Source organism: Adiantum capillus-veneris, chromosome 8 (assembly GCF_014529385.1).
Source record: "Adiantum capillus-veneris isolate H3 chromosome 8, ASM1452938v2, whole genome shotgun sequence".
NCBI lineage: Eukaryota > Viridiplantae > Streptophyta > Polypodiopsida > Polypodiales > Pteridaceae > Adiantum > Adiantum capillus-veneris.
Genome location: NC_140938.1, coordinates 168,925,941 through 168,948,597, shown reverse-complemented (window position 1 = coordinate 168,948,597; position 22,657 = coordinate 168,925,941). Strand labels below are relative to the sequence as shown.

The window sequence follows — 22,657 nt, the reverse complement described above, 5'->3', positions numbered from 1 at the left end:
CCACGATGCAGAAAAAATGAGAATATCATCTAAAAAGATGAACACACATACGCCTACCATATCGCCGAACGACCTACCATGAGACGATTGAACGTACCCATGGCTCCTGTCAATCCAAAAGATATAACAATATACTCCCATTGCCCTCGTTCGGTGCGAAAGGCGGTCTTGAAAATGTCGCCTTTGAATACCCGTACCTGATGGTATCCACTTTTGAGATTGCTGAAAACCTTTGCCCCATTGAGCCTATCGAAGATATACTCAATGCGAGGCATCGGAAACTTGTTCTTGACGGTCATCTTGTTTAATGCCACTAGGACGTATGAATCCTCTAGCCACCAACTCCGTGAGTTGTCGCTCTAACTCTTCTTCTTGAGACTTGTTCAAACGGTAGGGAGCCTTACTGACCGGCTGCGCTCCCTCCGTAAGCTTGATGCGATGGTCCTCCGGCCGCTCCGGTGGAAGACGAGGTGGAAGATCATCCTGCAAAAAGAGATGTTTAAATTTCGTAAACAACTCCGAATACTTACCTGGAGCCTGAATGCTCTGGGAAACTAGGGCAGCATAGATGAATGCCGCTTGTGCTCCTCGTCGTAATTCATGCTTTACCTGCACATGCGAGATGAGAGGCAAAGAATGCAAGCCCTCCTCAACTCGAATGGTGAGGGGGGAATCTGTTTTGGCATGCCAAGTGAGAGTGAGAGCCTCCCAATCAACGAGAGGGTTCAGTTCACGAAACCATTTCATGTCTAAAATCATATCACATCCTGAGAGAGGAGACACAAGAAATTTCCTACGAAAAGAAGCTTGCTGAACGGTAAACATCACATCAAGGCACTCCTTCGTGATGAGAGAGTCCATCCCAGGAGCGAAGCTAGAAACCTCGATAGGAGATTTCTGACTAACCTCTAGGCGGACTCTCTCAACAAGAGGGGGACTAATCACATCATGCATACTGCGTGGATCAAACAATATGATAAAACGCTGTCCTTTTACATGACCAAAACACTTCATGAGAGATTCATTAATGTGTGTGTCAGAGTCATGAGAAGATGCAGGTTGTGTTGTGACAGAGTTTGTGGTAGTTGTGGGTGCCTTTGGTTCTTTAGGTGGAACTGTCTTAGGACAGGTCTTCTTAATGTGACCCTTGACATGACATTGAAAACATCTACCTTATTTACATAAATCACTTGTTCTTCTGCCGTGATGTATCCTCCTATAATTCCTTGAGAAGCTTTTTCATTAGGGGTTAGCTTAGGTTTTGCAGGTGTTTTAGCTTTACCTTTAGATTCATTGTTAGAGTTCTTTTCCGAGGAATTAGAGGAAGAAGGACTAGAAGAATTACCATTCTTACCATTCTTATCGTTCTTACCATGCTGTGTGATCTGAGAATTATGAGATGTCCCTTAAGAAGACTTGTTCTCCTTAGGCTTTCCCTTGTTGTGCTTCATCTCTTGGGCGAGAGCGATTGCTACCGCCTTGTTGAGATCCGCGGGGTCAAAGACTTCAACATCAAACTTGATGTATTCGTCTAACCCAAAGAGAGAAGCCTCTTTGCGCTCATCATCCGACTTGCGTAGTTGAGTGCCTAGCTGCAAAACACGGTTAGAAAAGACATGACTGGCATACCATGTTGCTTGAGATTACGCCAATCCTCTTTCAAGCGTGCAAGGTACTGAGGTAGCATAAACTGCGCCTTGAGCTTGTCTTGGAAATCAGCCCAACTAAAAGAGGGGCGTGAAATCGTCGGCTGCCTCTAGGTGTGCGGCTAGCTGTGCCTCTTGCCATGCATGGTACCAATTGATGGCATCACCGGCAAGGTACATAGCTGTTGTCAAAACTTTGCTATTTCCTGTTTTCTTAGTTGTCGCAAAATAAGCATTAAATTGATGCAACCAAGAATGAATAACTGTAGCATCCATCTTACCGTCATACGTACTAAAAGTCAACTTTTTTGTAACTGGATGGTTGGAATCCGCATCGTGGCTTGCACCACTTGACGAACTTCCACGATCTTTGGTTGGTTCGGTCTTCGAGGCTAGGACATGGGAAATAAATTCTTGATTACGAATCTCCCTTTGAGCTTCTCGCTCGGCGTCCCTTTCTGCTTTGTGTTCTTTTCGTTCAGCGTGCTCTCGTTCGAGAGCAAGTCGATTTTCTTCTTGTTGTGCGGCCAATCTTGCGTTTCTTTCGTCGCGCTCGCGTTCTAAAGCAAGGCGCTTGTCTTCCTGTCTATCCATCATGGCCATCATTTGCTTCATCATTGCCTCCATAGGGTCTGGCGTAGATGGCAAAGGGGGAGGGTTGGAAAAATCTCCTGGTGGGGAAAATCCTTCGTCGCCTCTCTCATGCTCATCACCTGAATGCGAAGTATCCATGCCGCTTCGGGTGATGACCATGCACTATGATCTTGGGGTCTGAAGCTCGCGAGGAACTTGGGTTCTTGAGGGTCTTGAGGTCCTTGATTCGTGAGAATCTTGGGTTCTTGAGGTTCTTGAGGGGTTCTTTCGCTTGCAAATCGCATTGGAGAAGGATCTCCTCTTCACCCGAGTTCTACCCTTTTCTGCGGCGCACCCCTTGGCGGCCTTGCGCTCACACCAAGGTTGCTTTTTCCCACCTCACGTCGATTGGCCGGCCGCTAAGTGCACGGTCCGCTCTCAATGAGTGAAAAGAGACACAAGGGGAGGCTGGACAAGCTCTTCTTTCTTGGGATTCCTGTCACTCTTCAACAAAACACGATTAGGAATCACCACGCCCAAGTAAACTTGGGTTCGTGCGATCGCAACAAGCAAAAAATTCTTGTGGTTCTTTTCCTTGAGTAATGCAGAACACTTCCAAAGCTCTGATACCAATGTAACGTGCAACGGAATAAATGTTGTATTTTCTCAAGATTAGTGATCTTTACTGCTCAAGGTTCCTTTTAGTTCTTAGGGAAAGAGAGAGCTTTCCGTCTTATGGGGAATGCTATGATCACGAACAAAGTGAGTGGATATTGTGCGTGCAAGTGAATGAGACTGAGAGAAAGAGAGAGAAGAGATACGACACCGAGAGGTTGTAAAACCCTCCTCCGAAGGCCCCACTCTCGTCGGCGAGAGTGGTCTACTTGATTGCACAAAAGCGTACAATGCGAATGCAATAGACTGATGCAATGGGACTATGCCGACGACGACGACGGTGATGACGACGGCGACTTAGGCTGAAATCCGTGACTTTCTTGGTGGCTGAAAATGATTGTTTCTCGCTGTTTTAATGGCTGAAAAATGACTGTTTTGTCGGGATCGAAAAGGTGATGAAAAACGCTGCTGTCATCTGCTTCTTGGCTGCGTTTTCGGGGAGAAGTTCCTTGCTGAAAAACGCTGGGACAGCAGAGGGTTTCTTGCTGAAATTTGCAGGTTTTCAAGTGCTTAATAACTCCTTACCCGGCTATGGTGATCTGCTGCAAATTGCTTGATGAAAACGCTGAATTGGCTGAGGTTTGTGTGGTGTTAGTGGTTGCTAAAAACGCTGATCTGACCAAGGCAAAAACGCTAGCTCTCACTGCTTGCTGGCGATCTCTGCATGGGAGGAAAAACGCTAAGGCAGCCAGAGGAATGGGCGATCCCAAGTTGAGGATGATGCGGGGGAAATGGGCCTCACCAAGATGCTTGGAGAGGGTCTTGCTGAGAGAGGGAGGGAACACTTGTTGCTTGGTAGCCTGCTGTGCTCCTTGGCTCATCTGCCAATTTGTGCTAACTTGGGTTTGTTTATATATTAACTTACCCAATTTGCCCTACTGAGTACCCAACAAAAGTCACTTAATAAATAAGTGAAAAAATGTCAAAAATAGGGAAAAATGGGATAAAGTCATCTGAAAAATCCCCAAACTGACTCTGATGGAATCTGATGGAAATGCTTATGCTTATGCAAGGTGCAACCAGAGGATATGCATCTACATTGAGTGACTGGGCATGCACGGTCTACGAATAGACTCACAAAAGTGTCAGATCACTTCTAATCTAACTTGACTGGACTTGACGGAAACCCTGCTATGGTGTAGCTTGTCCACGGACACATAGGGTTGGAATGTGTCACGTGACAACCCAGTTTCCCAACAAAAGTCACTTAGAAGTAATAAGTGAAAAATGGCTAAAATAGGGAAATAGGTTCTTTGAACTGTAAAATGCTCCTGATGGAATCTGATAGTAATGCTGATGATCATGCTGTGTGCAACCAAAGGATATGCATCTACTCTAAGTACCTGGACATGCACGGTTGCGAACACTCACAAAAGTGCCAGAACACTTCCTAGCTAAGCTAACTGAACTGAACTAAACGCTTGTCATGAAGTAGCTTATCCACGTACACATAGGGTTAGATGTGCACGTGACATCCCCTCCTTTTCAAAGTGAGGTACTGGTACTGAACTGTATGGCGTCGAGGGAAATTGTCAACAGCGTTTGGAATCCTGGAAAGGACTCTTCGCCGGGCCACTCCGATGCGTGGTACTTGAACTTCATAAAGGTCTGCAACGCTTGCTTCTCTGGGCCGTGCTGGAAATGACACAAAGTCATCTGTGGCTCCTTCAATGCTTCAACTTCGTCTATAGTCATGTGTCTACCTTCTTCAAGAATCTCCGAGGTCGAAAATTCCTGAAACCACTTCCAACACAAAAACATGAACATACCCATTCCATGTAAAGTGACTGGAAAAATACTATTTCTTCGAAAAAACTATGCATGCAATGCAGAAGAACAAAGTGACGGAGTGCCAATCCGTTCATCAAACACACGCAAACAATGGGGTTGAATCTTGACTTTTTAATCTAAATCAATTAACTGTGGCAAAACACAATGGAAATGCCGATGCTTGATGCTCAATCCTTCTTGTGCTCTTTTGGAAACTGTGTCATGCCAAGGAAGAGACATGGAATGTGAATTCCTTGAATGCAAACATGTCATCTTTTCATGAGTAATCCGCATACATCCGTGCTCATTCATGAGTGAATCGTGCTCATCATACAATATGGCATGCCTGTGAAAAGGAATCACATAAGGAGGGTGACTAAAATACAGGAAAGCATCACGAATGAAATACTTGAACAATGCGTGCTGACTAATCATCCGAATACATAATACTTCCTGTGGGGGTTCTTTGGACCTCGACTCAAGGGCCAAGATCGGTTCTTCGTGATTGATTGAATCTGCAATGAGGTTAGCTTCACTAGACAAAGTATCAACTAAACCATCGTACTTGTGAACAATCACATCTTTATCCTGCAAATCATCATGCTCGTGAATAATCACATCTTTATCATGCAAATCATCATGCTTATCATTATCATGCAAATCATGTGTGTCATGCTTTGGAGAACACAAGACTGAGAGAGTCTCCTTCTCCTGAGTCTTTTCAATCTTCACCTGCACATTAGAAATGAGAGATGAAGAACGAATAACTTGCTCCCCACGAATGACAATGGGAGAGTCACTTTTGGCATTGAAAGTGAACGTATTTTCCGCCCAATCAATGAGAGGGTTATGCTCACGAAACCATCGAATGCCCAAAAGCACATCACATCTTGAAAGAGGAGAGATTACAAATTTTCTGCGAAAGGACGCTTGTTGAACAGTGAACAAAACATCAAGGCACTCATGCGTGATAAGAGAGTCCATACCGGGAGAGAAGCCTGACACCTCGAAAGGAAATGTCTTGCTAACCTCCAAGCGGGCTCTTTCGACAAGAGAGTCACTAATCAAATCATGCATACTGCCTGGGTTAAACAATATGACAAAATGCTGACCCTTCACATGACCATAACACTTAATGAGAGACTCATCAATGGGAGGATCATGAGAAACTTAAGTCACTCGTGTTCTCATTTATTGCATTGACAGAGGAAGTGGGTTCTTTAGATTCGTTAGAGTCAAGCTTAGGATATGTTCTTTTTATGTGACCCTTGATGTGACAATGAAAACAACGACATTCCTTAGAATAAATGCTTTGCTCTTGCGACGCGATGTATCCTCCTAAAATTCCTTTTTCTGCCTTTTCATATGGAGTGAGCTTAGGTTTAGCAATTGTGTTAGCTTTACCCTTTAGGTTCATTTGGAGAGTTCTTTTCTTAGAGACTAGATGAAGATTGGTTAGAAGTGTTACCATTTTTACCATTCTTACCGTTCTTACTATTCAGAGGGTTCTGAGAAGTCTGAGTGGTACTTGGAGAAGTCTTGTTTTCCTTAGGCTTCCCCTTGTTGTGCTTCATCTCTTGGGAGAGAGCAATTGCTACCGCCTTGTTGAGATCCGCAGGGTCGAAGACTTTTACATCAAACTTGATATATTTGTCCAACCCAAAAAGGAAAGCCTCTTTGCGCTCATCCTCCGATTTGCGTAATTGGGTACCGAGCTACAAAACCTGATTAGAGAAAAACATAACTGACAGACCATTTTGCTTGAGACTGCGCCAATCGTCTTTCAACCGTGCTAGGTGCTGTGGTGGCATAAACCGCGCCTTGAGCTTGTCTTGGAAGTCCGCCCAATTGAAAGAAAGGGGCGCGCCTTGCTCGGCTTCCTCTAGATGCGCGGTCAACTGTGCCTCTTGCCATGCGTGGTACCAATTAATGGCATCACCGGCAAGGTACATGGCTGCCGTTAAAAAACCTTGCTATTTCCTGTCTTCTTAGTTGTCGCAAAATAAGCATTAAATTGATGCAACCAAGAATGAATAATCGTAGCATCCATCTTACCATCATACTTACTGAACGTGATCTTCTCTGTGACGGGGTTGTTGGAGTATGAATCTCGGCTTGTGCCACTTGAGGAACTACCAACATCTTTGGCCGGCTCGGATTTCGAGGTGATAGCCTGTTGGACCAACTCTTGCATGCGTTGGTCTCTCTGCGCCTCACGCTTTGCCTCCAAAGCCGCTCGTCTCTCTTCGGCCGCCTCCTTTCTTGCTTCGGCCGCCAAGCGCGCTTGCTCACGCTCACGCTCAATAGCTGCGTGCCTTTCTTTGGCTGCCAAGCGCGCTTGCTCACGCTCACGCTCAATGGCTGCCTTTCTTTCTGCTTTTCTTTCTTTTCGTTCCTTAGCTGCCAAGCGCGATTGCTCACGCTCGCGATCCAAGGATGCCTGTCGTTCTTGGCGATCTCGTTCCATGGATTCCTTTCTTTCTTGGCGCTCACGCTCCAAGGTATCCCATCGCGCTTCTTGATGTAACATCATGTCCATCATCGATTTGACCAAAGCCTCCATAGGATTTGGTGCAATCCTTGGCGTAGATGGGGAAGGGGGAGGGTCAAAAAAACCTCTTGGTGGGAAAAATTCTTCGTCGCCACTGCCATGCTCATCACCTCCATGCGAAGTATCCATTCCGCTTCAGGTAATGACCATACACTGAAGTCTTTGGTTCTTAAGTTCACGAGGAACCGGATTTGAAAATCCGCATCTTGCGGTGACGTCTGCGGTTATCCCTCTTGAACTGTGGCTTCTCTTTAGTATTATGTGGGGAAGTAGTAGGAGTTTTTTTCTTGGGAGGAGATTTAGATACTGTATGAGAAGTAGATGTAGTAGTATAGTGCTAGGTGCAGTGGAATGATTGTTTGCGCTTTGCTCATGATGAGTGCTCCGAACTGTGCTCAAGGTTCCTTTTAGTTCTTATGGAAGGGAGAGCCTTCCGTTCTTAATGGAAAGTGCTATGATCACAAACAAAGTGAATGGACACTGTGCGTGCAAGTGTATGAGACTGAGAGATAGAGAGAAGGGAGATACGACACTAGAGACGTTGTAAAACCCTCCTCCGAAGGCCCCACTCTCGTCGGTGAGAGTGGTCTACTTAATTGATTGTACAAAGTGGTACAATGCGGATGCAATGGACGTATGCAACTTTGGACTATGCCGATGACGACGACAGTGACGACGACGACGACTTTAGGGCTGAAATCTGTGGTCTTCTAACTGCTGAAAATCTGCAAATCTTTGGGCTGTGTCGGGTGGCTGAAAATGACTGTTTTGGCTGTGTTTTCGAGGGCTGAAAATGGGGGTCTTCTGCAATGCTTCAAGGGCTAAATCTGCTATTGTGGGGAATGCTGAAAACACTGCTGTACCTGCTGTATTTATGACTGAAAACCAAAAACGCTGGGCTGTCTCTGCTGCGGAATGGGTTGGACACCAAAACGTTGGGCTGCCTCTGCTAACGCTAGTGGAAACGCTGAGGTTGTGGCATGTGGCAATATCTGCAAAGCTGAAAAACGCCCAAGCCTGAGGGAGGTGCTGATGGAGATGAAAAACGTTAGGTGCAAGGAGAGGGAAACGCCAAGGTTGGGGGGTACTGCGGGTTCTTGCTGAGAAGTTGCCTGTTGAGCGGGAAGCTCCTGCTGCCTCTTCTGCCATTTAGTGCTAACTTGGGTTTGCTTATATATTAACTTAGCAAAATTGCCCTACCTACTTTTGTTGGAAAGTCACTTAAAAATAATAAGTGGAAATACCAAAAATAGGAAAAATAGGCTAAATTGTCACGATTGTGACTTGTTACACTCTTCTTGATTCATTACAGATGCAGATGCGAAGTGTGACTAACCCAGGAGGACTCCTGTTCTCGAATGGTCACACCCCTTCGCCCAAAAGACATACCTCTTCGCCAAAAGCCACACTCCTTCGACGACTCGTCACACCCCTTCACCTTACGGATGCGACTTTTCACCCGATGGTTGCAGCTCTTCGCCGAAAGGATGTCTTTTCGCCTAAAGTCATGTCTCTTCACAAAGAGACATGCCTCTTCACTGATGACTATTCAATTCCTATAAAAGGAACCCTTGTATCACACTTTCAATCAATCAAACACAGAGTCTTCTAAGTCTTGTTCTAAGTTCAGTTTCAGTTTCTTAAGTCTTAATCATGAGTTTAAGTACTTAATTAAGGATTAGCGACTAGAATCCTTACAGTGGTATCAAAGCAAATTTTTCCCGGGACCTGAAGGTTGTGAGCCTCTCACCCTCGCCGCTACTCTCCCCCTTCCCGGAGTTGTATGGAAGCAGAAGAAAGATGGCCAGGACCCATGTCAGCATGAGGTAATCTTTTCTCAAACACATACATAAAGATAAGCAGAAGATGGCAGACAGAGAAAGTGTTGCGGCGTACCGGTTGCAATACCAGACTCTTCGCGAGGACAGGATGAGCTGCACTTTTTCCTTCTTGCGCAATTGACGCAAGCTTGTGCTTCCAGGCCATCCCTTCACAAGGCAGTGCTTCCAGGCCTTCCCTTCACCCCGCACCTCACTCACGGCAGCCCAAACGTGGCAGCGCTGTCTGTTTTTCCAAGAGGCAGCAGCGTTCGATTTAAAAAGACAACTGCGCATCGTTTGGGATTACATTTAAAAGCCAGCGCTGGATTTTAAAACAAGGCCACCCTTTTACTTAAAAGGATTTTTGGCCGGCCGCCCAACCTAATTTTAAGTGGGCACCCTTGGGCACCCCTTTGTGGAATAATTAAACAAAAAAAAAAACCAAGAGGCCAGCGGCAGCCAGCGCAATGACAAAACAGCGCTATCGTGAGAGAAATTCAGCGCACCCTCTTCTGCTAATTCCTAGCGCCACCAATTCTGGCCATCAACAGACGCGCACGCGGGCTTGTTCAGAGTCATGGACGACGATGCCTTCGGTCAATTTTCTCTCGTACATAGACGAGGTACCCGAAGAAATATTGCCAGAAAATCCTCCTCCAGCTCCCGAAGTGATAATTATACCAGATACCCCCGAAGCAGAACCCGTACCCAAACCGGAACCCGCATTCGAACGGGAAGTCATTCTCATTTCGGATTCCCCGTCTCCAGTTCCAGTTCCAGAGGAAAGACAGGTTCCCGACTTCATTCCGGCACCCGAGCCTGCTCCTGTACCTGCATTACAACCAGCAGTGTTGCCCCAAAATTATCTGGTTTATGTCACTCATCGGCATGCATCGCGCTCACAGGGCTGGGTGGTGTGGCATATCATCGTTACGTGCGAGCCTCTTCATTTGCCACACTATGAGCACATACTGAGCCGGTACCCTCACTTGGCCTATTCTCTGACGGAGTGTCGCGTGGATTCAGTAAACGACATCATTTCCTAGCAGCCTTTAGTTCGGATTCACAGCGAGTTACAGCTTCCGGACTACACGCCTTTGACGCGAGATGACACACCTCCTATCGACGAGGTGGAAGATATCGAGGATTCGGATCTTGGACCAGATTTCTTAGAGGAGTGGGACGTAGCATCAGCAGTAGCTTCACCCTTTTACGGCAACCACACCTCTCCAGCTTCTCCGAGATATTTCCTCTGAGCCGTCAGAATGTCAGAGACAGGCAGTGCTGCACCAAAAGATCCGATAGCCATCCTCAGAGAACAGATGTTTGTCCTCCAGGAGGCCCTCTCCACCGGTCTTGCATCGATGACCGCACGTTTGGATGTCCTGCAAGCCTTTTCTTCTTCGAGGACGCAGCCAGCTACCCATTCAGTTTCTTCGGTAGCAGAGTCAGTTCCTGAGCAAGTCGACGCTCCAGAACCAGAGGTAGACAATCCTGAATTGAAAGATAATAAACATAGCACAAAAAAAGAAGATAGATGCAAAGTTGCCCAAGCCATACAACGGTCGCCGCGATAAGCGCGTGCTGGACCATTGGCTTTTCAAAATGGAGGTTTACTTTTCAAATACTGATCTCATTGAAAGCAAGAAAGTTGCTTTGGCTAGCTCTCTACTAAAGGATACTGCATTCCTTTGGTGGCGTCGCCGCATCAAAGATGGAAAAATCACCGCTACTTGGGACAAATTCCGGCGCGTTCTTTGCAAGGCTTTTGAGCCTGCAAATGCAGATTTCCACGCCCGGTCTTCTCTCCGCCGCCTGAGCCAAACTGGCTCCTTGGCCGCGTACATCTCAGAGTTTCAGAAATTAACTCTTGAGATAGAGACACTCAGTCCTTCCGACAAACTCCACAGTTTTGTCAACGGACTTGAGCCTTCCCTGCGAGATGATGTCCATAAATTTAACCCTGCCACACTGGATGCTGCAATCGCTTATGTTGAGCGTCTTGGTGACAATCGGCGCCCACTCAGAAGTTTCCTTCCTGGTGATCGAGTTTCCAATTCTGCAAGCTCTTCACAACGTAATTACCAAGGACAAGGTGGTCAGAATCAACGTTCTTTCTCAGGAGCTCACTCTTCGAGACAATACTCTGCTGGACAAACTTCTTTCCGACCCCAATGTCGACGACGACGACGGGGATGATGAGGCCGACACTAGGGCTGAAATCTGCAATCTTGTATCTGCTGTCCAAAAACGCTATGGGCTGAAATCTGCGGCTAGTCCAAAAACGCTGATTTTGGGGGCTGTTTCTGTAGGTCTTTGTCGTTGAAAATCTGCAGGTTTAGGGCTGAAAACTGTTGGTCTTTCCTGGGCTGATTTTGCTACTTTTAGGGCTGAATCTTCTATGATAAAAAACGCTAGGTGCTAGGGTTGGTATTGGTGAAGATCTGATGCAAAAACACTAGCTGAGGATCTCCAGAAACGCTAGGTGCTGAAGCTCCAAAAATGCTAGGTATGATGTTTCTGTTGCTGACGACAAGGATTGAAAACGCTGATGTTTGCAGTTTTACCGGCGATGGGACTTTGCAAAAACGCTAGGGATGGGAGGATCTGCTGGCGATGATGCAAAAGACTAGGGTTGAGTCTTGCTTGGAGGGAAGTCCACCAAGGGGTCTTGTTGAGAAGTTGCCTGAGCTTGGCTCTTGTTGCCTCTTCTGCCATTTAGTGCTAGTTTAGGTTTGCTTATATACAAACTTACTCAATTTGCCCTACCTACTTTCCAACAAAAGTCACTTAAAAATAATAAGGGAAAAATGTCAAAAATAAGTAAAATAGGCTAAATGCATTGGAAAATTCCCCTGAAGGATTATGATGGGAATGCTTACGATCATGTTGTGTGCAACCAGAGGATATGCATCTACATTAAGTGACTGGGCATGCACGGTCTACGAATAGACTCACAAAAGTGCCAGATCACTTCTAAATCTAGACTGACTTGACTGACTAAACCCTGGTCATGCCGTAGCTTGTCGACGGACACACAGGGTTGGATGTGTCACGTGACACGTGTGGCACCTTGACTGCTCTACATTACCAGCGTGCTCACCCTCTGTACCTCCTGCTGGCGACAACTATAGAACTGCCTATGGGTGCTGTTTGATACACGCATGCTACCTCAGGGGAGAGAGAGAGAGAGAGAGAGAGAGAGAGAGAGAGATGAAATGTTATATTAATGTCTTCTGAAGGCATATTGACCTATGAGACTCGAGAGTTACATCATGCTGAGGTTGATACAAGGTTTGGATAAAAAGAAAGAAAGAAACTAACTAAACAGAAACACTACTAGAGCTGTAAAAGGTGGGTATCAAGAGCCTTAGAGGTACATATACAAAAAGTGGGTGTGTATTTGAGAGAGAAGAAGAAGAAGGAGAAGAAGAGAGTTTTAACGTCGTAGGAAACTATCCCAAGAGACATTAAAGATCTAGCCGACGAGGACAGTTGAACTCAAGACCTGTTATTCAAGAGGGAAATGGCATAACCAATCTACCACACTTGGGTGATAGAAAGGTTATACCATTTTCCTCTTTTATTAGCACACACACTCACACCCACACACACACCCGAGAAGAAGAGAGTTTTAACGTCGTAGGAAACTATCCCAAGAGACCTTAAAGATCTAGCCGACGAGGAGAGTTGAACTCAAGACCTCTTATTCAAGAGGGAAATGGCATAACCAATCTACCACACTTGAGAGAGAGAGAGAGAGAGAGAGAGAGAGAGAGAGAGAGCATCTTCAAAAAATTCCCCATTTTTTATTCTTTCATAATCTTGCATACCTACTTTCTTTGACTATTTCTTGTCTTTTTCAAAACACTGCAAACTTATGATCCTTGTAATGCTGTTCAGAGTTATTTTAAAAAGAATATTCTACCAAAGTATAGCGTGTTTGACAATTATTTCTTATGGTTCCCTTTGTACAGAATGTCCAGATGGTAGCATATTGTTTGTGTTTGGTAGTCCAGGACATCAAGTTTCAGAGGAACTTACTGCTGACGCAGGCAAAATTTCAGAATCAGACAACGATGGTATTTGTGATGCACATATCAGGCATAATGGATCAACAACAAAAGAAGCAAAAATTGACGACAAAGGGACAGAAGTAATTTCGGTGGAAGATACCAAATTGGAAGAGCAGTTGGAGTCATTGTCCATCAAGGGCAGTACTAGTAAAGCAAGTCCAGAGGTAGAATTCGTTCCATCATATTTTTTCTGATTGTAGCTTTATGCGAAATTGACACTGCAGGTTGCTCGTTTTCAAAAAGCTTGGCACATCATTTTGTGGTTCTCCTTTGTTTGTGTTTCATCGAATATATATATTATTATACACATATCTTTCATCATTTTTATTGTTCTGGTTCACTTCATCTCCTCCATATTCACCTTATATGTAGAATGATTCTGAGCAGCTCTGCTGGTTGTCCCTCTTGTGCCTGGGCTGACTGACCAACATGGTTTTTGGGCTCTTTAGGTTCCTAAAAGTCCTCTTTGCAAGAGGCCTGTACTGTGTACTTTACGTATATGTATGCATACATACATACATATACATGACACACATACATACACTTACATGTGTGTGTGTGTCATTTTTCTTTTCATTAAAGTTTAGCATCTTTGAGTTTCAAGCTTGCAAACATAGCATATTATATACTATGAACCTAATGCACCACAAACTAACGAGCAAGTCAACATGTTTTGCAATTTGGCTATTAACAACCTGGGTCAAGTAAGGGGGTATATATATATAGATAGATAGATAGATAGATAGATAGAGAGAGAGAGAGAGAGAGAGAGAGAGAGAGAGAGAGAGAGAGAGAGAGAGAGAGAGAGAGAGAGAGAGAGAATCGCGCGACTTGCTTGCTGCCCTGCCGCGACCTGCATCTGCCCTGCCTGCGCGTGAAACACCATCTGCCCTGCTGCGCGATTCTGCCCTGCTGCCATGCGCGACCCTGCAGACAGCTGCCTGCCTGCGCTGCCTGCGCGAACCCTAAAAGTCGCCTGCAGCCTGTGCGTACCTGCTGCTGCCTGCGCGAACCCTAACTGTGCGAAAACTGAACACTGCGAAACCCTAACTGTGCGAAACCCTAACAGCCCGAAACCCTAACTGCCCGAAACCCTAACTGTGCTCAGCGCGCATTTATCTACTGCCTGCAAGAGAGAGAGAGAGAGAGAGAGAGAGAGAGAGAGAGAGAGAGAGAGAGAGAGAAATGAAATGAAATGAAATGATATATTAACGTCTACAAGAGGCCAAAATGACCTATGAGACCAACTGATTACAATGATGAGTCTAGTACCAAGTCTGGGTACAAACAAGAAAACTACAAACAAAGAACTGATAGGAGTTCTACCGACTCCTATGGGTGGCTGGTAGGCTGAGCAATGGTATCATGCCATAAAGGTACAAAGTGGGGATCAGTGTCACCATGATACAATATAGCAGTAGCATGAAGCCTATCCTGATCGACATTGTGGGTGTCGTGCTAGAATCCTGTGGATCCTCTGCCGCAATCTCCGCCGGTGCTGCGTGGCTCCCCTCCTCAGTCGCGGTCGTCTCGATCTCCCTAACTCTATAGCTCGATCAATGAGAGTACCGCTGATGTGTGTATGGGTGGGAACCGAGCTCTCTGGTGGTGGTGTCCCCTCTGACTCTGTGGTACTCAGACTGAAGAAATCTGAGATGCGTCTCTGGGACTGTCTCTGTCTTTGCCCATTCAATAGAGCGTCTCTATGTCTCTGAATCTCAAGTAGGAATAATCCGAGACATCTTTGATCCTGGTATCTCATGACTCTGTCTAACGAGTCAAAACCATCTCTGAATAGACAATGAAAGCGTCCCCGTATCTCATAGTAGACTGTGCATCGACATATGTAGTGAAACTCTGTCTCTGGCTCTGCATGGCATAACTGACATATCCTACTGTCTGCTGGTATGCCTCTGAATCTACCTGTCTCAATCCCAAGCTGGTGTGAAGATGTGCGAATCTGGCCAATAGCACATCGTAACCTATGAGATAGATGTGTGTCCATGTAACTGGGCCGTGTGACAAATCCGTCTGTCGTGAGTTGAAGAAGATGTTCTCTATAGAAAACCCTCTTCGTACCCAACTCCCGTGATGGTTCTATCCATGTCCTCTTGCTATCAAGCTGGATAAGATCCTGCCGAATGAGTCTAGTAGTCTCCATCGGTGTAAGAGCCAAGGATGGTGCATCAAGAGAATACTGGAAAGGGGGCAGCCTGTCCATGCTGAAACCATGCCTCTGAAACCATGTGCTCATCTGTGCATACCAACATGATGTATCTCCCTGTAATGCCAGCTGTCTGGATGACTCGAGAGCAAGCCTGGCATACCTGTCCCTGGTGGTGTCCCATAAGCTGTGTACAAATGATACTGACCTGGTGAGTGCCTCAACCTCCATAGGTGGGGCAGCCAGCTCCGCTCGTATGATGTCATGTGGGACTGAGGCCTTGGCTCTAATCAGCCTAGAAATCATAGATATCAGGGGTCTCTCCATATTAGTCCATCCAGCACTGCCAATAGACGGTCCCCAAACCTGAACCGCGTAGTGCATAACTGAAGCGACCAAAGTATCGAAAAGCCAGAGCTTTGTTCGAGGTTCCTGGAACTGAACTTGCGAACAAATCCTCTCTAAACCACCTAGGGCTGCATAGGCACGAGTCAATCTAGTGTCTGCTGCCACTTTCAGTGTGAACCTCGGTCCACTAAAGACCACCCCAAGATATGTGTATGCATCAGTGTACTCCATACTGTCCTGTCCATATGTGAAAGTAGGTGCTGATCTCCTAACCCACTGTGGCGTGGTATTAAATACCATGACCTTGGTTTTACCAAGGTTGACAGACAATCCACTATCCTCTGCAAAACTATGCAATGCGTCCAAATGTCTCTGCATACCCTCTGGCGATTCAGATATCAGCACGATATCGTCAGCATACAATAAAAGAGGGATCCATGTCCCTGCAAGCTGAGCACCTCTATCTCCTCCTCTGTCAATATAATCAGAGACCCCATCAACATACATACCAAATAAAGTAGAGGACAGTGGGCATCCCTGTTTCACTCCGATGGTGGAGTGAACTATGTCGGATATCCCCTCTGATGTGCGTACATGACCCATCACTGAACTGTACAATGCCATGATCCCCCACATCAGCTCTGTGGGTACCCCCAATTCCATAAGCCGGTGCATCAATCTGGCCCTCGGCACTGTGTCAAAGGCTTTGCGAAAATCCACAAAGCTGCAGTATATCCGTCTACCATGTGCTCGACCCTCCTCAATGATAGCTCTGAGTGTAAAGACATGATCTAGTGTGGAGAAACCCCTTCTGAAACCAGCCTGCCCAGGTGCTCGTATGCCCATAATCTCTGCCCAACTGCTCAGCCTATGCTCGAGGATGGATGCATATAACCGTGCCAATGTGTGTCCTACCATGATAGTACGGTAATTCCCCGGCACTGTGGGGTCACCTGTCTTGAAGATAGGTACAATAGTAGATAATCTCCAAGACTCAGGGAGACCCTCACACATGACACGGTTGAATAGCCGTGCAAGCATCTCTGCCAACAAATCCCCAGCATGTATAATGTGCTCTGCTGCCAAACCCTCATGATCCTGTGCCCGTCTGGTCTTCATCCTGTCAATGGCCTCCTGTACCATCTCAGTGGTAAAGAAGGTGCTCGTAGCCGGACATGGCTGTGGTGGGTCTGGTAATGGTGGTTGTCCAGGTACAGTGTATAAAGATGTTGCATACTGCCCCCATATCTCTGTAGAAGTAATCACTGGTGGGGGAGACTTCTCATGGAATAGACGCCAAGCCTCTCCTGAATCTCTACTAAGGAAGAGCTGATATAAATCTTGCTCCATCTAGACCAAGAAAGCTCGCTTCTTCCGCCGCACTAGTCGTCGTGTAGCAATGCGAGACTGTCTATAGGTGATCACTCCCAATGTCAGGTCCCGCTGTATCTGAGCTCTCCTCTGTCGACACTCCTCATCATACCAGTTGTTCTGAGGCATGTGCCCAGAACGACGTCTGTGCCCAGGCTGAGTGTGTGGATATGCCTCTGTCGCTGCCCCATGTAATGTCACTGTCAGCATAGATGTGATCTCCTCCATTGTGTATACTGGCTCTGATGTGCATAAAAGCCTATGTATCTCCTCTACATAGACTGAGTCAGTCTTTGGTGTAAAAGTATAGCGTGTATGTCCACCACCCCGTGAGGCCTGAGATGTATTGTACTCAAAGGAGACTGATAATGTTAAAAGTGCATGATCTACTGCTATCCCAACTGGCCTGGACCCCACTGTGAAATCCTGAATGTGAGATATAAAGCTCGGATGTGTCAGAACATAGTCTACAGTGCTGGACCCATGTCTATGTGGAAAACAAGTAAAACCTGTAGACAATGGGAAAGTCGTTAAGCCATTCAGTATGGCTAAACTGTGAGTAGTCGTCAACTCTCTCAGGTATCTCCCATACTCTGTATGCTCTCTGTCGTGTGAGCATCTCTCAAGTCCCAACTCCTCTGGCTCTAGCTCTCTAAGCATCTCCTCTGATGTGTCATAGAAGACTGTCTGTGAGCTGCCTGTACGGGCATTGAAATCCCCCAGGAGTATGATGTCTCCATCTCTGGAGAACTCCCAGATATCATCATCAAGTACAGAGTAAGGAGACTGTCCTCTGGGTGAAGCATATACTGAAGTGCTGGGAGGAAAATAGCATATGGCGATGTACAAGAAACGTCCAGTCTCTGCCCTCAGCCTCACCCACAAGTATCTGGCCTGATCATCTCTCCGAACTATGTGCAATAGTGGTTGGAGCTCCTCTCTGAAAAGAACTGCTACACCTCCTGATCCTCTAGTCCCATGCGCAGTTCTGGTGCATGTCCTACAAGCTGTCTCCCATCTGTATCCTGATATGTGCGGCATCAACTGTCCTGGAGCCTGATGAGTCTCTGAGTAGAAAACAATGTCTCTGTCTCTGAAGCTATCCTCAAAGGCCCCCACATCAAGTCTATACGAACCATTACATTTCCAAACTGCCATCCTGAGAGTGGTCCCATAGGTCTCGCACCGTCATGTAGAGCGGTGCTCTGTAATCACTACTCGTCCATTTCTGTAGAAAGCTAACTTCCCCTTCTCCCTTGCTGCTATAATCTCTGGCATGACCTCTCTCATATGTGCAAGCTGTGAGAGCGTAAGATCATCTCCTAAAAAGATACCTGTTTTCTTGAGGGTTGGCCTCTTCTTTAAAAAGTCTTTCTTTTCTTCCATGGAGGGAAAGCGCAAAATGAGAGCCCGTCCTTTTGAACTCTCCCCATTACCTTCACTCTTCTTGCCCACTCTCCAAGCTTGTGTGTGCGAGGGCTTCTCCACCCCCATCATGGACATGAGGCTCTTCACCTCTTGGTCCACCATATCTGAATCTTTTAGGCCGGTCACTCTCACGTGTAGAGCGCGTACCCTTCTTCGTTGTTCCTCTTCTAGTGTTTTGTTGATGATGTCGGGTGTAGTCGGAATTTCCTTGCCCTTTCCCTTCTTGACAACTTCAATCCATTTTTCAGCCTCGTCCATTTTCTTTTGCGTTTTGGAGAGAACCTCCACCCATGAGGTCTTCATTTCTCCTTCCTCCTTTATTTCTTTGACTTGTGCTCGTATACTATTCAGCTCGTCAATCATTGATGGCTGAATTTCCCCATCTTCAAGGCGTCTTCCCTCTTTGGTTTCGTCGAGTTCCTCCCGAAGGGCTGAGATGCTACTTTTTAAAGCTTGAATTTCATCCCGGAACTCCTTGCGTTCTAGTTCCCTCGCCTGTTCCTCCCTCTTTTTCCATTCGAGAATTAAATTCTTCTCTTTCTTCCACTCATCCATGTGGGCTTTGCATTCTTTCAACTCCTTTTCAATGGCTGTCATCCTCTTGCTTGTGACCATGTAGTGCGCCGCCATTTGTCTTGCCTTATTTGTTTCACTTTCTGAGAGAGAGGAGAGAGCAACCTATACGCACCGCATTATGCATACATATGTTTCCCCATTCAGCCTACATGGCATGTGTTTGCTTTCTGTATGTGTCAATTTGCAATATCTGTGAGCTCTGCAGTTTCCAAATTCCTTGCAAATAAATCCCTGCAGGTCTGAAAGTACAGGATTTTGAGAATGCGAAAATTCGGAAAAATCCGGAAAGGCCGAGATTGAAAGCTCCTGTAGGAATTCCTCCTGTGTTTTGAACTTTTGCAATTTTGCCGTATGTACCTGCGGGCTGAAAATCTACGGGCTCGCTGTCACAGCAGCAGATGGGCGGGCTGAAAATCTACGGGCGCGCTGTCACAGCAGCAAATGGGCGGGAGGTGGGGGAGTTTGTGCGCGCTGTCCCAGCAGCAGCGCGAGAGCAAGCAGAGCGGGCAGAGCAGAGAGAGAGAGAGAGAGAGAGAGAGAGAGAGAGAGAGAGAGAGAGAGAGAGAGAGAGAGAGAGAGAGAGAGAGAGAGAGAGAGAGAGTCCAAGCTTCACTTCGGGTCTTGCTTTTACCGTTTGCCAGTCTCGCCCATTCTTCATGGCGGCTTTGCCGGTCTCGAGTGCTACACATGGCGCTCCATCACCACTTGCCTGTCGCGTGGACTGCACTGGCGACCTATTGACACGCATTGACTCCAAAGTACACACTTGGCTCAGCATGCCTTGGTTGGCCGGATGATTGGACAGTCTCCACCTCGATCTTCTATACGTGATTGGTGTCAGACTGCATTGGCCACTACTCTGGGACGGATCTCGGAGCTTACATTCCTTGGCAGGGGCATATTCATGGTACGTCTTTCAGATCCCGCCACTGCCTCAGCTCTCCTGGCTCGCTCTCCGATACTCTCTGATCGCAGGATGATATACTTGAGGAGGTGGTATCCCGAGTTTTCCACTGAGGAGTTTGACAGTCGACACCTTATTCCCAGATTCCCTCTGATGCTCTCCTTCCCGAATATGCCTCTCCATTTTATTGATGAGCATCTCCTTCAGATGATTGCTGCTCATTTTGGCTCGGTAGTTCCAGGATCCTGCATCTTCTCATCTGGCCCACCTCGCATTCAGGTCTTGGTGTTTGGGGATACTTCATTACCAAATACAGTTACTGTGGCTGTGCACGATCGAGACTCTCTCCAAATGGTAGTCACTGGCCGCCCAGGACAGTGCTTACGCTGTCACGAGATGGGGCACTTGGCGCGAGATTGCCTCACCCTGCCACGCCATTGGCGGCAACAACAGCCGGCTCGTGGCAGTCATGCTCAGCCACGTGGTCAGCGTCAACAGCCGGTTCCTCCTCCTACTACTCAAGCACCTCAGCAGCCTACAGGCGCTCCTCGAGTATCGACCCTCCATGTTCCTCCCTCTGCTTCAGCTCCCACTGAGGCAGCATGGCAGACAGTGGGTCGTAATCATTCCTTCCGTCCTCGTTTGCAACCTACAATGCATGCAGCCCTCAGTGTTACCTCTCCTGCTCCCTCTCAAGTTTCCACCACCCCCTTACCCCGTGCATCTCCTGGTCATTCTTCTTCTTTGGCACAGGATCACTTACCTCTGCTACTAGCTCCTCCTTCACCTGCAGTTCCCCCGCCCGCTCCTTCCCCTCTTCCCGAGGTCCTTGTTCCCATGCAGATGGATCATTCACCGCTACTACCTCTCCCTTCTCCTCCTCTTCCTCTCGCCCTTACTCTCCCCCCTCCACCTTCTGGTCCTCCCCCTCCCTCAGCAGCTCATACTTACGTCTCACACAGTTTTCTCAGCTCTTGCCCTCTTTCCTGGGGCACTCATCGGGCTGAGATGTGCGGTGACTCAGAAGGGCCATTGCGGGTGCAGCTCTACCTTATGCATCACAAGACAGGTTGTGTTCCCTCTTTAATAGGTAGTCGCTCTCAGCCTACCCATTCCTTTTTCCTTCCATTCCACGCTGCTCAGGAATGGTCTGAGGATCAGGTTCTACATTTTGTGCACGCACAGACTATGGCTCAGCTTCATTTATGGTTGTCTACTTCTGCTCCTGATGTTTGGTCTCCTCACTACCCTTCGTGTATTGGTGCTATGGAGTGGAGTGATGTTTATGCTTGCTATTCATTGCCTATGGTCATTGATGTATCCTCAGATGTGGTGCTTCTTATGTCTATGCGCATTTGGGGTGTCAAAGCTGCAGCATCGGTAATGCAATGTAAACAAGCTGAGGTCCGCAGTTGGTGCAATGAGACACCATATCTTAGAGAGGGCTTGCGGGTTGCTTTCCTACCGCCTGAAGCTCACCCCTTGGATGGCCCAGTTGCCTCCAAGGAGATGCGCAGTTAGTCAGATGCTCTACAAACTCTTTCATGCAGTCTATGGATTTACATGTAGTTTCCTGGAATGCTAATGGTTTATGGACTTCTCGGGTAAAAGGTTCCCGTAAGCTTTTACTTCGCAGAGATTTACACGCTCATGTAGTGGGCACTGTGGATATATTACTAGTACAGGAGCATAAGATTGCCACTCCCTTTGTCAATCTCATGCCCTCGGGCGCCCGCACTTTTTGGGAGCCTGCTCTGGGCCTTCATGGACAGAGTTGCGGTGTATGCATCTCAATGGGACCACGTTACTTGGTCTCAGTTCAGCAGCATGGCACCCTTGTCGCTGGCAGAGCAGTTTATGTTTCTATTCGGATTCGGGAATCTATCATTGGTTTTATGTCAGTCTATGCATCCACTACTCCTCGGGAGAGGGCTACTTCTTGGTCCTCCTTGGCTGCTGTTCTACCTGCTGTAGACTCTTGGGTTGTTGGAGGCGACTTCAACAATGTTGAGAGCGACTCTGATTGGCGAGTCATCACACCTCCAGTTCTATCATCCATTTCTCCTGATGAGCAGCCAGCTTGGGATCGATTTCTTCTAGCTATTCAAGGTGTTGACGCCTGGCACATACCCTCTTTTGGTCACCACCCTGCTACACTTCATTACTCGTGGGGGTTTCAGAGACAGCAGGGGAGATTATTAGAGCGACTTGATCGTTTTTACATTGGCCCTTGGGCAGCAGCTCTAGGCGGATTTACTACTATTTGGAGAGGGACCAGCCTCTCAGATCATTTACCCATCTCATTGTTTATCTCCTTCACTAGATCCTTTGCATAGAGACGAGGCTGCCGCATCCCTGACAGCGTTCTCACCACTCAAGTATTGCAGCAGCAGATTCGTGACTTATGGTCCACGGGTGCTTCTTATTGTGGACCCCCTGGAGAGTTTCTTGCTCATTGCATTACTCAGTCTAGTATTTACTGCCGTGATTAGACTGCTATTATTCATCGTCAGTTGAGAGTACGCGAGTCTGATCTTCACATCCCTCTTGGTTCCACTCAGCGCTTGCTTGAGGAGTGGCCTCAGGATGCTTATCTCGCTGCTAGACCTACAGAGCTCACAGAGGAGATTCGTCGCGTACAGGAGGCTAGGTCTGAGTTCACTCATCATGCTTTAGTATCTCATTGGATAGCTAAAGGTGATCGAATGAATAAAGACTTTTTCGCTGCGCATAAAGAGCGCCCTCCTGGCACCAC

General features: G+C 47.0%; 1 protein-coding gene across 1 annotated transcript in view; it reads left to right on the top strand.

Annotated features, from left to right (window-relative positions):
- The window catches only part of LOC147453323 (putative protein phosphatase 2C 80), an 89,183-nt gene that overhangs the window by 8,236 nt on the left and 58,290 nt on the right, over positions 1-22,657 (top strand). Inside the window, exon 2 of the mRNA XM_086518726.1 lies at positions 13,013-13,275. Coding sequence (XP_086374852.1) covers positions 13,013-13,275 — 263 coding nt within the window. The remainder of the gene's footprint in view (positions 1-13,012; positions 13,276-22,657) is intronic.